Below are 14237 nucleotides of genomic sequence, written 5' to 3' on the forward strand. Positions count from 1 at the left end.
TCAGGCGTGTGAGGAGCATCTTGTACGGCTACAAATGGAAACTCTAGTGGAACAGTTAATGTCCTACCTTTGACTCCAGAGCTCTACCATGTGAGGCAAAACTTTTTCTGATTTTTTTTTTTAATGTAGGAGGGTCGTGTTAACGCTCACCAAGTACAAAATAAAACAGTGTTGGATATCATTGGTAGTAAAGATGCCACCAACGTAAGAGGAAAATAACCGTAAAGGCTCTTAGAGAACTAGAGACCTCGCATAATTCTTCAGAGAAGATTGGCGTCTACAGGAAGGAGAGTTCTGAGTGATTCAAAAAATCAATTTTCATTATTTTGACTGTGTGTCTAGGATCCAAGCAATAGGATTTTGCTGCAGTTCGGCACCTGGCAAATACTGAGGAAATACTTTGGCAACATTAGCAAAATCCATAACATACAGCACTTGCTGATAAATAATTTTACATGTCTGAACAAATGCATCATAGTCCATTTGTGAACATTGTTAATGAAAATGTGAAGCGACCTAATTTTGATTTCAATGTAATTCCATATTGTAAACTTGAAAAGCGAACAAAATGTATTTCCCCAATTCCTATGGAAATAAACAAAAATTGCGAACAACTGCTGTTTTCTCCATTCTCAAGCATAAAGTAGTTAAATGTTAGAATCATTGTATGCAGCTGTGCAACGTTAAATGTACCGCAATCTATGAATGTGTATTCTTTCTATGTTCAATAATGTTGCTAATGAACAATTGGTTTTGAAGAAAATTTCCAGCTATAGCTAAAATTGCTCCAGCAATATGTGTACATTGTTGGCTCTCACATTCTTTTTCTGAAGTCACAGATATGAAATTTGGAGCATTCCACCATAGCACAACTTCCAATCAGTGGCTTTGTCCTCTATCAATAGGAGATCACATGACTTGAGATAGCAAATTCTGTGATATAAACTCAAAGTGCTTTAAATGTGCTTAATCCATGTATTGCATTCACAGATATTCCATGTTATTGTCAGGAAGATACAAATACATGTTTTTTTGTTATTTTAGGCCACATGTCAGCTAACTTCGTCGGGCTTCTGGGAATGTGTTTGCAAAGAAGGCTACAAAGGAGATGGGTCTCTATGCTTTGGAAATGCTATGATTGTAAGTTAAACTAACAACAATATTTCCTTTGATGACTGCTTTGTAAAACAAAATTCTAATTAAAAGATCAGGGTGTCAAGTTGTTAATGAACGTTCCAAATTAAACACCAATAGGATATTCTGACACCTAGCAATATGCTTCTTGTGATTGTGATGTTCCATATTTCCATATTGCCACTAAAGACTTTAAGACGCTTGGTAAGACACTGCGTTGAGTGGCCAGGTCTGTTTAGGTGTTCATCAGGCTCAGATACACATCCGCTTCTCCCTGGTATAGTTGTACAATAGTTGGGAAGGTGTTGGACTTTAAATCCAACACCATTCTGCCAATGCACCCCACCCCTAAAGAAATTGATTGTAATGACTTGCGTGCTGAACAAATGCATGCTAAAGACACGTTCGTTCTATTGCCGGCGCTGTGAAGGCACAGCGTGATTCCGACTTCGTCCTAAAGGTCGTTTCCCCTGCAGACAGCACCAGATACAATTTCCTCATGTCACACTACAGCACTTTTTACATAATATGTGCATTCATTTATCCCTTGTTTTAGTAAGGTGCTCACTCATGGGACAACTTGAGTCCCTTCAGTGGCTTTAGAGGAGGTTTACAACATGGGTTAGACGGGGATGGGCTCAGCCAGGGTTTGAATGGATACTTTGTAGAAAAGGTGCCTCTTCGTTTATATCCAGAACTCAAAGCAATATATTTCCAGGCAAAGAAAGCCTGAGTGTAGGAAGTCCAACTGAGATGCAATTGTAGAGAGATGTCACAGCCTTATTCTGAGCTGTAACTGAGTTCCGATACTGCATAAATAGAAGTGCCCGCGGGGGGAAACCAGTTGTTGCCCAATGTATCGCACCATTAGTAGCTTGCATGAGCAGCAAGGCTAACTTTCAGAAATAAAGCACAGAAATCAACCAAAGAAAACTACAAATCAAGTTTAGTTTAAAAAGAAAAAATTTCACAAATAGGGAGAGAGGTGACTCAGAAACTATTAAGGAAAATCGAACATTAAGTGTAAGTCAAGGAGAACAGTGGCTATCTTAAAATAAGAACAAAGTCTCTTTTCTCCTAGAAACCATACTAAGGGCCTATCAACCAAGTTAGGCTCAAGAGTCAATGCAGTTAGAAAGATGTTGGGCAATGGGAAAGTAAAGGTTTCTAACTTCACTTTTGAGTGTACACAAAAGGGGAAACGACCTTTATAACGCGGTGGTTACACCGCAATACTTTTACATCGCTGTCATTACAACGCAAGTCGTTACAACGACTTGCGCTGGATGGCGCTATACACTAAGGAACAGTATGATTTACTATTCCAACACCTTCCCTACTGTTACGTAGGCTGGAGTTGGAATAGTTAATCATACTATTCCTAAGTCCAGCGCCCTCCAGCGTAAGTCGTTGTAACGACTTGCATTGTAATAACTGCGATGTAACGTAGCTCGATGTGAATCATCACGTTGTAACATCATATATTCACACAAAAGGGTCTAACCACCAAGAGTGCTTGAAGATAGGTAACCGTGGTTTAACGGCTTGTTGAACAGCAAGGATATCCACGGAGAACTATAAACTGATCACTCTACTTCTGGCAATAAATAAAATTGCAGAGAGGATGGTACTTAAACAAATGACAAGTAAGGTAGAAAAAGAGGGATGACTTGATGTGTTGGTAGCTTGCCTTTAGGCTTGACAGAGGAACAGAGACTGCCATGACACTTTGACATTGTGGACCACAAGATCATGATTGAATGTCTAAGCTGCTTAGGAATAAATGGAGCTGTTTTGAGTTGGATCCCTTCTTGTCTGACGAACCACTCATATGAAGCCATGCTACCACTGTATTGTTCGACGCCACAGGAAGTTTCTTGAGAAGTTCCTCCTGGATCTTCCCTGTCATCCATCCTATTCAAAATATACATATAACTTTCATTTCGTTCATTAGATCTTTTGGTGGAACAGTGGTATCCTGTGCATATGACACTTAATTACTTGCATTTGGTACAAAAATGCATCAACGTCTTAAAATAATTTAACATATCTTCCTGTAGTCCAGTTGTGTATGGCTTGTAATTTTCTACAACGCAAGGCAAATAAGAGGGAGATACTGCTTGTGGGTAAATGTACATCAGGGTAACAGGAATCTCTTTGGTCTACTGTCCTGGGCCAGCTCCCTCCATTGTGACTAATTCTACGTCACTTGGCTTCTGTCTAGATGTCTGTCTATGAAACAACAAGTTAAATCCCTATCATCTTAAGGTTTCTACTTAATGTTATTAGGAAAGTCCCCTTTTTTCATCTAAACATTTACATAAACTAGTATTCTCAGCAAGACTACCATCCATAAACAACTATTATAAAATACTGTATTAAGGTCTTCATGTGGCATCACTGATTACAGAGAATCCAAACTCTTGCTTTTAAAATTATATGTGATTTGAGCAAATATGATCACATTTCTCAAGTGAGACTGGAACTGTACTGGGTCCCATTCATATAGAGGATTGTCATTAAGACATTATATCTGAGGTTCACAATCTTCTGGAATAGAAAACCCCACACTAGCTAACCGATCCCAGCACTGTTTGCCCAGGAGGGAACTGCGCTCTAATTCACATTTGTTATTTGCTGTTATACTATTTAGATCTACATCTAGGAAATGATCTCCTGTTGCAGATCAAAGCTATGGATTCATAAATGGATATTCATAAGACTTGAAAACATATATATTCTTTTATGTTCATTGTAAACCTTTTGGATTTTTGTTGTCAATTGTTGGAGCCCATTTTAGCTATTTCCAGCGCCAAGATGCCTTGGGGTGAACGTTGTGCGTGGTGTTCCACTCCAGTCTAGGTTTTTCCTTTGAATTCCTAGATTTGTAATCTTGTCTATTCTATTATAAAACGGGACTACAAGCCCCAGAATTCAAAGGACAAACTGGACTGGAGCAGCACATCATGCATGGACCTCGAAAACGTGGCTGCTATGTCTGTGTGAGAATTGCCTCACGGCTAATTAAATATCACAGTGCATTTCCTGCAGGAGATGTGTTGTATTCCAAAGGTATTCACCGTAACCAAGATGACGTTCAGTAAAACATGTACTTTATTCAGAGCACAAGAGCAGCAACAAGATGATTAAGCCTTTTACTTTCTGAGGTCTTCTGGACTGGAAATACATTTACTTGGTTACTAGCATCAGTGTATAATTTGAGCTGGTGATTTCTGGTGCTCGGCACCGCACTCAATTGTCAACACCGGGGCCTGTAACACTCTTTCACATGATGGGCTGTCTGTCTAATTTAAAGATGAGCACAACAACAGTTGTTTATTAATTCAATGTGCATTACAAATTACTATTGATTGATGCCAAAGCCATTCTTATAGCTTTGGGGCCCTGGAATAGGACGAAATGTCACACTTGTAGGTGTCTGATGATTAGTAATTGTGTTGGTACTGCTATTGGCAGCACAGAGAGGGGCAATGTGTGGTGCAAGCTGCATTGGCCTCCTGACGAGGGCCCTGGCACTTATGTTTTTACAAATTAAGCACTGACTAGCATTACATAATTCCCTTCCTTAATTTTCCATACATTATTAACCAATTCATTGAAGGCCCATGAAATCTCCAACCTCTTGTTTCCCCTCAAAGAGTAGCAGGTGTGGTTTGCCCATATATGCAAATTAATTGGCTGCCCCTCCCCAGCCCATTGGTGTAATTAACTTAAATTCACTCATGACTGTGTCACATATAAAATATTAAATCTCTCATAACTTCAGATTGTTGAAAGATAATTGAAAACTGGTTTACAAATTCAGAGTTCTGACCTAAATTACATAAACTTGCCAGGTGTCAAATGAATGCCTGCCAACAGATCTAAAGTATGAACTGAGGGCAAAGATGCAATCTTGAGGAGTTGTACAGCTGCACGCAGGGCATGCCATCCTTTCTGCATTGCACAGGGAGGTCACAAGGCCATAAGCCACATGACACTTATCTAGCTGTGGAGAGAGTATTCTGTTCAGGGCCACAAAAACAAGCATACTTTTACCTGGACTATCCAGACTCTGCTACAGCATCTGAGATAAGTCATGTTGAGTTGGGCATTAATATTTAGCACACACCATAAACAGTTGTGCCTATGTACGTATTTCATGAGCTACACCCATTAGGTGTTCTCTTTACCATTACCAAATACACTTGGCATCTGCCACAAAGTTAAGGTGCAATGAATGGAAAACCACGCACACCTGAATTTATACAAATGTAAATTGGATGGGGCGTGCCTTAGAGGTGAACGTCACCTAAACCAGGACGTGTAGACAAATGAAGAATGCACTATTCCAGTTGAGTAGTGTCCCTCTAAGCACAGCCGAAATTGCAACGAAGTTGCAGAATAAACACTGTTCAAACTCAAAAGTAAACTGACAAGTTGTTCATTGTTGTCATATTCCTCGTTTTATTCATGACTGAACGTGACGTAGACTTCTTGGTGTCACGAATCTTTAGCAATTGAGATCTAGATTTGATTTGAACCCTTTCCAAAGTGGAAATTAAAGTTTCTTTTGGATATCCTCGATCGATGAAACGTTTTTCCATATTCAAATTTTCTTGTGACAATTGTGTCGGTTCAGAAATGATTCTTTTAACTCTCAGAAATTGAGAATAAGGTAAGTGTTGCTTCAGAGAGGGCTGATGGAAGCTTGAGAAATGTAACAAATTGTTCCTATCAGTGCTCTTCCTATATAAAGTAGTCTCAATTCGACCCTCCTTGATGTACAGCAGTACATCCAAATAGTTGATAGTATCACTATGAATGTTATACGTAAATTTCAAACGATCATTGATCACATGCTTGACTTTACAGCACTTTTTTCTTCAAATCCTTGTGGCACTGTTGTTTTTAATTATGTGAGTTCTTGTTTTGTTTTCCATAACAATTGCACACTTGATTTAACATCAATTTGTCTTGGTCCTCGCGGCACCGTTGTTTTTAATCACGCTTCCTTGTCTTATCCTTTTCACAACAAACCGCCACCCTATAAGGTTTCGTTTTTGAATGGTTACTTCTGTTATCTCACGTTTTTTGATTAGTTTCTAACTCACCAAACACTAATTTAATTATGTACATGACGCAACAGGTCGACACATCTCTCCTTTTTGTGTTCTTCTTAGGACTACTCCTGATGAAGGGTTATGTAAAACCCGAAATGCATTGAGTATACTTCACGAGTCCTTGGCTTGATTTCTTTGATGAATTTCATATCCCGTGAATAAAACGAGGAATATGACAACAATGAACAACTTGTCAGTTTACTTTTGAGTTTGAACAGTGTTTATTCTGCAACTTCGTTGCAATTTCGGCTGTGCTTAGAGGGACACTACTCAACTGGAATAGTGCATTCTACAAAGTTAAGGTGCGCCACGAGCTCCTCCGGTGCTTCGCCCTTGATTTCCGCATCATGGATCTCTCTACCTTTCTCCCCGTGATATAGTATCCGTGAAGACCATTGATTTTAAAGAAATAAACAAAAAGCACATTTCAACGTGAGAAGTGCATTTGAAACGCAAGAGCAGGTGGCACAGGGCATAGAGCCTTCGAGTGAGATCAAAAGTGGGCGTTGAACATGGAAAACCTGCTGGTGGACGAGGTACCAATGTTCCCTTTAAACACAGTCCTGAGTCCCCTCAGAGTCCAGGAGCCACCTCAGACCACGAGCATCCTGCATGAGTTGTAGAGCTATAAAGTAAAAAAAGTGTTTTCCTTTTTGGGTAGGATATTTTACTAATTCATTCACACATTCTATTCATTCCAACTACCAAAATCAGGTATTCACAAATCACTCCTTTTCATGGAACACTTCAATACAAAGGAACGTCAATTTATATAAATGCAAATGGTTTATTTGCATCACAAAATTTCTTTTACCACAATATAATCAATATAAAAAATGCATTTGGTTTTTAATAAAAGAGCAACAAAATTTTAAAAAACAATTGAATGGAAAATATTAAACAAGACAAAAAACGGACCAACAAGGAGATTAAAAAGACAATCATTTTGTCATGAAACAGTTAATTCAGAAACCTTGTGGGCAACAATTGAATAAGGGTTGACTTCCTTATTTAACAAAAGTTTTGTGTGCCCCTTCCAAATTTAACACAACAGTATTGCGTCGACGCGTTTCGGAGGCTATTCGTTGTTTAGGGCCTCCTTCTTCAGGACTATAAGAAATGGTATCTCCTTATCCAGGAATAATTGCCTAAGGCACAAATGGAAAACAATTTTTACTAACGGTATACACAGAGTTTTTTTCTTTTTACAAAAATCTAAATTACGTCATGTCGTATCTTAATGGTACAGCTTCATTGGTACGTGATATACATCTTTTTGTTGAAAGAAAAGAGAAACCAGGACATTAATTATAACCTCGATTGCTAACTGTACATTCTTGAGTATCGTAAGAATACCCCAAAAATAACTCTAATGAGACTGCCTAGGTTCTTTTGTTATATGTATGTATGTATGTGCAGTCTTATATAGCGCTCGAATTACCCTTGGGCATCTCGGCGCTTGCCTTGGGAACCCGTCCTGGTTTTTCCCTGTGAGATAACCCGTACTGGGCATCCCCAAGGTGAAAGCCAGGCATCCCGCCGCGGGGGGCCGTTGTGGAGATTAAGCAAGCTTGTTGCCCAGAGCTGCATATAAAACGGCGTAATTTGCATTGAAAGTGTTTCCATTCAATCACTCAACCGGTTTGTCTTCATTCACACTCTAACTGCACACCAGTAGGGAATCCCCTTACTCATGTACCCTTAGCGAATATTTAGGAAACTCACCTGTGCGAAAACGCACTAGGCTTGCTTATTTGTTTAGCTGCGCTCCTGCGGGAGTTTTTTTCAATTTCTCACGCTTCCCTGAGCTGTCAAAAAAAGTGATGAAAGTAACTTTTTATTTTTGTTTAGAAATTAATTCATCAGTTGTCTACTCATGGGTATGAAGCTCCCAAATGGAGAGTCTCATAACTGATTTCCCTATTCACTTGCCTCCTTAATGGATATAGGGGTTCCGAAAAATACCTTTTGGAGTTGTTCGTGGGCGTGGGCATGGGACGTCCTTTCTTATCCTCGCCGCGTACCTCCGTGTTATTCACTTGGTTCCTACAGACAGAGGAACTCCATTTAATTCCGCTAGAATTTAATAGGCAATGCACTCTCACTAGTCATGGTTGTATCCCCTATATTCATTGCATCTATCTTCAATTTCTACAGTTTGTTCAATTTAAGGCTCACCTTTTGTTAAAAGGTTGTGGGCTGTAAGGGATTCTTTTACTGCTCTGGGTAAGGTTTGCTCATGGCTGTACACAAAACGGGTGAGAGAAAAGTGTATACGTATGTATCTTTAATCTCTGGCTTCTTACATTATTTAACCTCTATTTTTAACATAATCTAAAGTAACTCAAAGCGTTGTTGCAGCGGCACTTATGGAGGTTTTTACTTAAGCGGCAATTTGATGCATATCATCTTATCCAAATCGGAAATGCCGGCCAAATTGTTCGTTTTGAGAACACCATGTGTTGCCCATTTTAATGCAGTGATAATAGCGGATTGGTGATGCTGCTGGCAGCGAGTCAATGCAGCCCGTGTATTCAATTAAATTATCTTAACGTATCGCTCCCTAGTTAGCTTTAAACATACCTGATAAAGTCCGACGATCAGCGTTCCCGGGCAGCTACTTCCGCGTCTTTCCGATCACGGGTAACATCAATGACGGACTATCTAACTGGGACTGCCTTTTATTTAGCGTCGGAAGTCGACGTCATCGTAACCGGGCCGAAGTAGAGTATCCGGTCAATTCTTTTTTTTAGTTTTTTTGTTTTGCATGAAGCTTTATTTAGATCTACATCCAACAGCGGCCATATCTGACTTATTATATTGTTTTGTCCATATGTTAATAGCAAGGTTACTTATTATCTTGACCACAACATTTGTCGGTTTAACTTTGTTAAAGACTACCATCGAAACTACCGTTGGTTTTCTCTACTGGGATGCATGACGTTTTTATGTACATGCACAGCGCGACCTGTAAGTCTAAAAGAATTTGAATCCCACAATGTTTAAACGAAAACCTCGGTATAATTCAAAAAGAATTATAAACGAATGTTTCTATCTATGAACCAAATATATCCCTTATTTTATTTGATTCTGTAAAGGAAATACATCATTTTGCCCGTATTTCTCCCAGCTAGATAAATGACGAGTATATGAATACTCCAAGTATAAATCTGTCAATTCATCGCGACAGTGCCAAGTTCTCACGGCATACTCCTTAATTTTTAGAAACAATTGATCGGTCATTATGCTAAACTTGCTGTATATTCTACTTCTAATTAAACCTCTATATTTAACACTAAATGTTCTGTCCTAAAAAGTCCCTTAGCTGTTTGGTTACGTTACTATTTTCATCCAATCTTCTTTCGTATTGAGGCCTTTATTGACCGTATCTAGAGTGGAAATGTACCACTGTTCTCTGTTTTTTCGTTTCGTTTCTATATTGCCGCCTCGTTTTGAGCAACTAATCTTTTCTATAATGTACCATGAGAAGTCAGTATATTTGTGTTTGTGTTTTGTGAAATGGTCAACCATGGGAGCATTATTTTTATTGGTCTTAAGTGCGAATCTGTGTTCTAGCAGACGTGTTCTAAGCTCCCTGCCTGTTTCCCCCACGTATGCTAGCCCGCAAGGACATAGGAGGAGGTAAACTAAATTACTACTCCTGCAGTTGTTGAGCGTTTTAGCAGTCATGGTATAGTTGTTGTAAGTAAAGGTTTTGGTTACAATGCAGTTGTCGCAAATTGAGCAACTGCTGCATTTGTAATTTCCTATTGCTTTGTTCCCTGTAAGCGTGATCTGATTATTCTCATTGGTTTCTCTGTATGTGTGGACCAAGTTATGTCTGATGTTCTCATTACGTCGGAAAGCAAAAATTGGTTTAGGAATTTTATCCAATTTACCATCATTCAAAATGTGCCAATTGGAAAAAATCACATTCTTTAATCTATTGCTGATATTGGAAAACTGACTTACAAATACCAGTTTGGAGTCAGCTGCTGATTGGGTTTCGGTGACTTTAGGTTCAGGGTGTATCATACATTCCCTATTGTAAAATCGTGCTCTTTTGCAGGAATTTTTGATTAACTTCTTGGGGTATCCTCTATTTTTTAATTTTTCGGTTAGGTTCTCTGCATGTTTAAGAAAGTCAGCAACATTGGAACAGTTTCTCCTGAGACGGAGAAATTGTCCAAAAGGGATGTTATCCCGCTGCGATCTTGGGTGGTAACTATTGTAATGCAAGAGTGTATTTTTGTCTGTGGGTTTGACATAAAGCTCCACTCCTAGAGCTCCTTCCATATTTTTGATAGAAATGTCAAGGAAATTGACTATATTCTTGTCATAAACTGCTGTGAAGTTGAGGTTCTCATCTCCCAAATTTAGCCATTCAAGAAATTCTTCGAGAGTTTCAACAGTGCCTTCCCAGATGAAGAAGATGTCATCAATGAAGCGGCGCCACAGCTTGACATTCTCAAAGAAGGGCGCCGCCTCATTGAATACATGCCTCTCCTCGAAATTAGCCACATATAGGCATGCCAGGCTCGGCGCACAGGTTGCGCCCATGCTCGTACCTTTGCATTGAAGGAAAAGATCATTTTTAAACAGAAACATATTGTTTTTTAAAACCAATGTGATGCATTGCTTGATGAAATCTTTATTGGCCCCTCTTAGATCTGCGTTGTCAAGGATGTCACCAATAACCTCAATGGTGTTATCTTGAGGTATATTGGTGTACACAGCCTCTATGTCTAGGGTCACTAATATCTGTTCATTTTCTTTATAAGGCCTGCCTTCTATCATTGAGATGATGTGGGCCGAATCGTGAACATACAATTTTTGTTGACATACCAAAGGTTTCAAAAAAGTGTCAGCGTATTGACTTAAGGGTTCCAGTAATGAACCAATACAACTGACTATGGGTCTCATCGGGGGATTTATCAAACTTTTGTGAATTTTGGGTAGACCGTATATGGCGGGTGTTCTAGCGTTTTTATTGATTAAAAACTTTTGTTCAGCCTGACAGATCCAACCATTTTCTAAGGCTGTATTTACAAGATTAATAACTTGTTGGTTCAAGGCATTAAGCTTAACGAACGATGATTTTTGGTAGTGTTCTTTGATTTCTAACAATTGTAGCATCCTCTTATCGTAGTCGTCTGTGTCAAAGACGACTACCCCACCACCCTTATCTGCGGGCTTAATGGTGAGCTGTAGATTATTTTTTAAATTGATCATAGCTTTCCTTAGTTCTTTGGACATGTTGTTTTTATCAGGGTAAGAATCATTCATAATTTGTTTAACTTTAGATTCTACAGTTTTTTCAAAGGCTTCTATATTTTTGCCTACTTGTGTGATCGTGGGGGTAAATGTAGATTTTTCCCGAAGACCAGAAATGTTAGTGGGACGGTTATATTCTGTATTTTCAAAAAACTCTCGCAATCTGATTTTGCGAAAAAAAGCTTTCAGATCTTTTTCTATATTAAATTTGTTAACATTTGCGGTGGGGGCAAAAGTAAACCCTCTTTCTAAAACTTCTAATTCTAATTTAGTGAGATTGTGACTAGAGAGGTTAATTATGGGAATTTTTGAGCTTTTAGATCCCTCTAATGGCGGTATCTTTGGCTCCTCGTATTGGGGTAATCTTGAGGGGCCTGGTTGTGATAAGTTGTTCTCTGATCTCCCTGATGTTGTTGATGCTGATTTCTCTGATATTGTCCTCTGTATTGGTATGGGTTTCGGTCTATCCTGCCTCCTCTCTTTTGGCGGATTTCTAAAAAAGAGTGACCTCTGTTGGGTCCCTCTATTTGTCCCATATTGTCATTAATACTGGAATTGTCCTCTTCACCGCTTGAACCTGAGGTGTCAGAGAATGTAACACCTTTATTGGGTCCCCTTTTATAGATCGGTCTTTGTTCAAAGTTCCTCTCCTCCCTCGGTTGTTGGAAATAATCTTTCTGAGTATAAGGATAAACCATCTCCAGGCTAAATTTGTTGATGTCTTTTCTCAATTTTATAGTTTTTTTATTTATGAGATATTCTCTATATTTGTCAATGTCTAAATTTAAGTCCTCCAAACGCTTTTTTGCGTCTTCTAGGCCTGACATTTCTAAGAGCGCTTTTTCAAGTTTTTCTATTTCTTGTTTTTCTATAATTACCCTTTCTTGTGCAGTCTCTATAATGAGTAAAATCCAGTCTCTACTGCACCTATTGGCAATGTGAGTCCAGATTTCTAAAAAATTTTTTTGAGTTGTAGAGCTGCAAGGAGGCTTTGAAGGCCCTTGAACACCCGATTCTCTCCCCATTAACTAGAAACCTTGAACAACCTGTCAGTGTCGTTTTAAGGATTTGGGTCCCTGGGCAATACATACTTTGGAGCCCTGGTCTGGATGAACTTTGCATTTTAATACGCATTTTCTGCTAATTTAAGCCGCGTGAAACCAAACAATATTGAATAATAGTGAATAATAAATTAAAGGTTGAGATGAAGAAATAAACCAATGTGAGACAGTGATACAGTTCACTTTCACAGCATCCCCTTGATAAATGGGGGCCCTGGCAATTGACTACTTTGCCCTAGGTGTAAAATATCTCTGCACACACATGTGGGGCTTTCTGCAGCTTTGTGAATAAACTCAATGCAGAAAAGGAAGTAGTTTGAAGCAACGTAAATTGGAATTTCATTGCATTAACCCTGCTGATAATTAGGTTGTCAAGCTGATAAAATGAGAAGTATAAAGGCCAAACCTACTCAAGAAGAATCAGCCAGCCATGACGAGAGCATCCAACAAGAGTGACCCGATTGGTAGGCGGATTCACTCTCTTGCAGAGTTCCTCTGTGTAAGCGGTGGTAAAAGTCACTACAACACATGACCATTAAGTTTGGTCCATCTTGACTATCTTACATCGTTGTCACTCGTGGAATTATTGTGGGTAGAGATCGCGTGGTGTCATTTCTGGTGACGTCATCAGGATAGCATCCGTTCTCACCTCCTCTGCCAGTGTGTTTCGTTAATCGTTTTAGAATATCAGAATACTGCCATAGGCATGGGAATGGCTAGAGAACCGGATAGAGCTACATGTAACTTCGCAAGACAGCGAGAACATATTTCTTGAAAAGACTCGAGTAATAAGTGCACTCATCGACTCGCCTGTGTACACTATAGCTGATTGTGTTGCGAAAACAATTTTTAGAGCATCTGGTTTCTGAGTTTTTCCACATGGGGCTATTCATTTATTCCAGTACAGCTGCTATACAGTAGGAGATTTGTAGGGAGGGGGTGAATGGGTGGGGGGTCCACTGACTAATGGTGGCCTGTAACGGAAAGAATGCGTGTCTGCCTTATTTCATATCCAGGAGAGATGCGTGAACGTCTTTCTTTTTCCCTTAACAGGAGCTGTCGTCGATGCCAGAAGCCGCTGGGTTTTCTGAATGGGTCACTGTGAGTAAAGCATGTTTATATGTTGCCCGCTAGTGAGTTTGAATTTCACTAAACCAACGTCATGCTAACACCTGAACAGAGCCAGCACTGGGCAGGACTCCTAGTCCAGGCCACGGTTACCAGACCCCGGCGTGCATCCTTGCACATACTCGACAGCCTTGCAAGCATGTGCAAGGCAACGTGATATGTCACCTGTGACCGAATTAACAAACATGGCGATCATTCAACTATAAGTAAGGATGACAGACGTCTGAGACTTGTTTGTAGACTGCGCACAAACGTTTGCCACACTATAATATAATCGAGCCAGGCCCCGTTGTTGCACTGCACTACCACAGTGTAAAATGTGCCTGTGCTGACAAGAAGGGGCATATGATGAGCACCAAACTGTCTTTGCAGGCGACATTTAAAGCTGAAGCTAAGTTGAGCCAATATCTAACCACTAAAACCTTGAAGACGTGCAAATCACAGAGTCCACGCGGAAATGTGCCTTTTTTAATGGATCACGTTTGGGCTCGAAAATTACAGTGTGCTTGAAAAAGTT

At 39.5% G+C, this 14237-nt stretch overlaps 1 protein-coding gene across 1 annotated transcript in view; it reads left to right on the top strand.

Annotated features, from left to right (window-relative positions):
- Positions 1 to 14237, top strand: part of LOC146855449 (stabilin-2-like) — a 1111419-nt gene that overhangs the window by 519570 nt on the left and 577612 nt on the right. The window contains exons 27-28 of the mRNA XM_085653245.1: positions 1045 to 1140; positions 13646 to 13693. Coding sequence (XP_085509371.1) covers positions 1045 to 1140; positions 13646 to 13693 — 144 coding nt within the window. The remainder of the gene's footprint in view (positions 1 to 1044; positions 1141 to 13645; positions 13694 to 14237) is intronic.

This window comes from Triturus cristatus, chromosome 4_1 (genome assembly GCF_964204655.1).
Source record: "Triturus cristatus chromosome 4_1, aTriCri1.1, whole genome shotgun sequence".
In the NCBI taxonomy this organism is placed as follows: domain Eukaryota; kingdom Metazoa; phylum Chordata; class Amphibia; order Caudata; family Salamandridae; genus Triturus; species Triturus cristatus.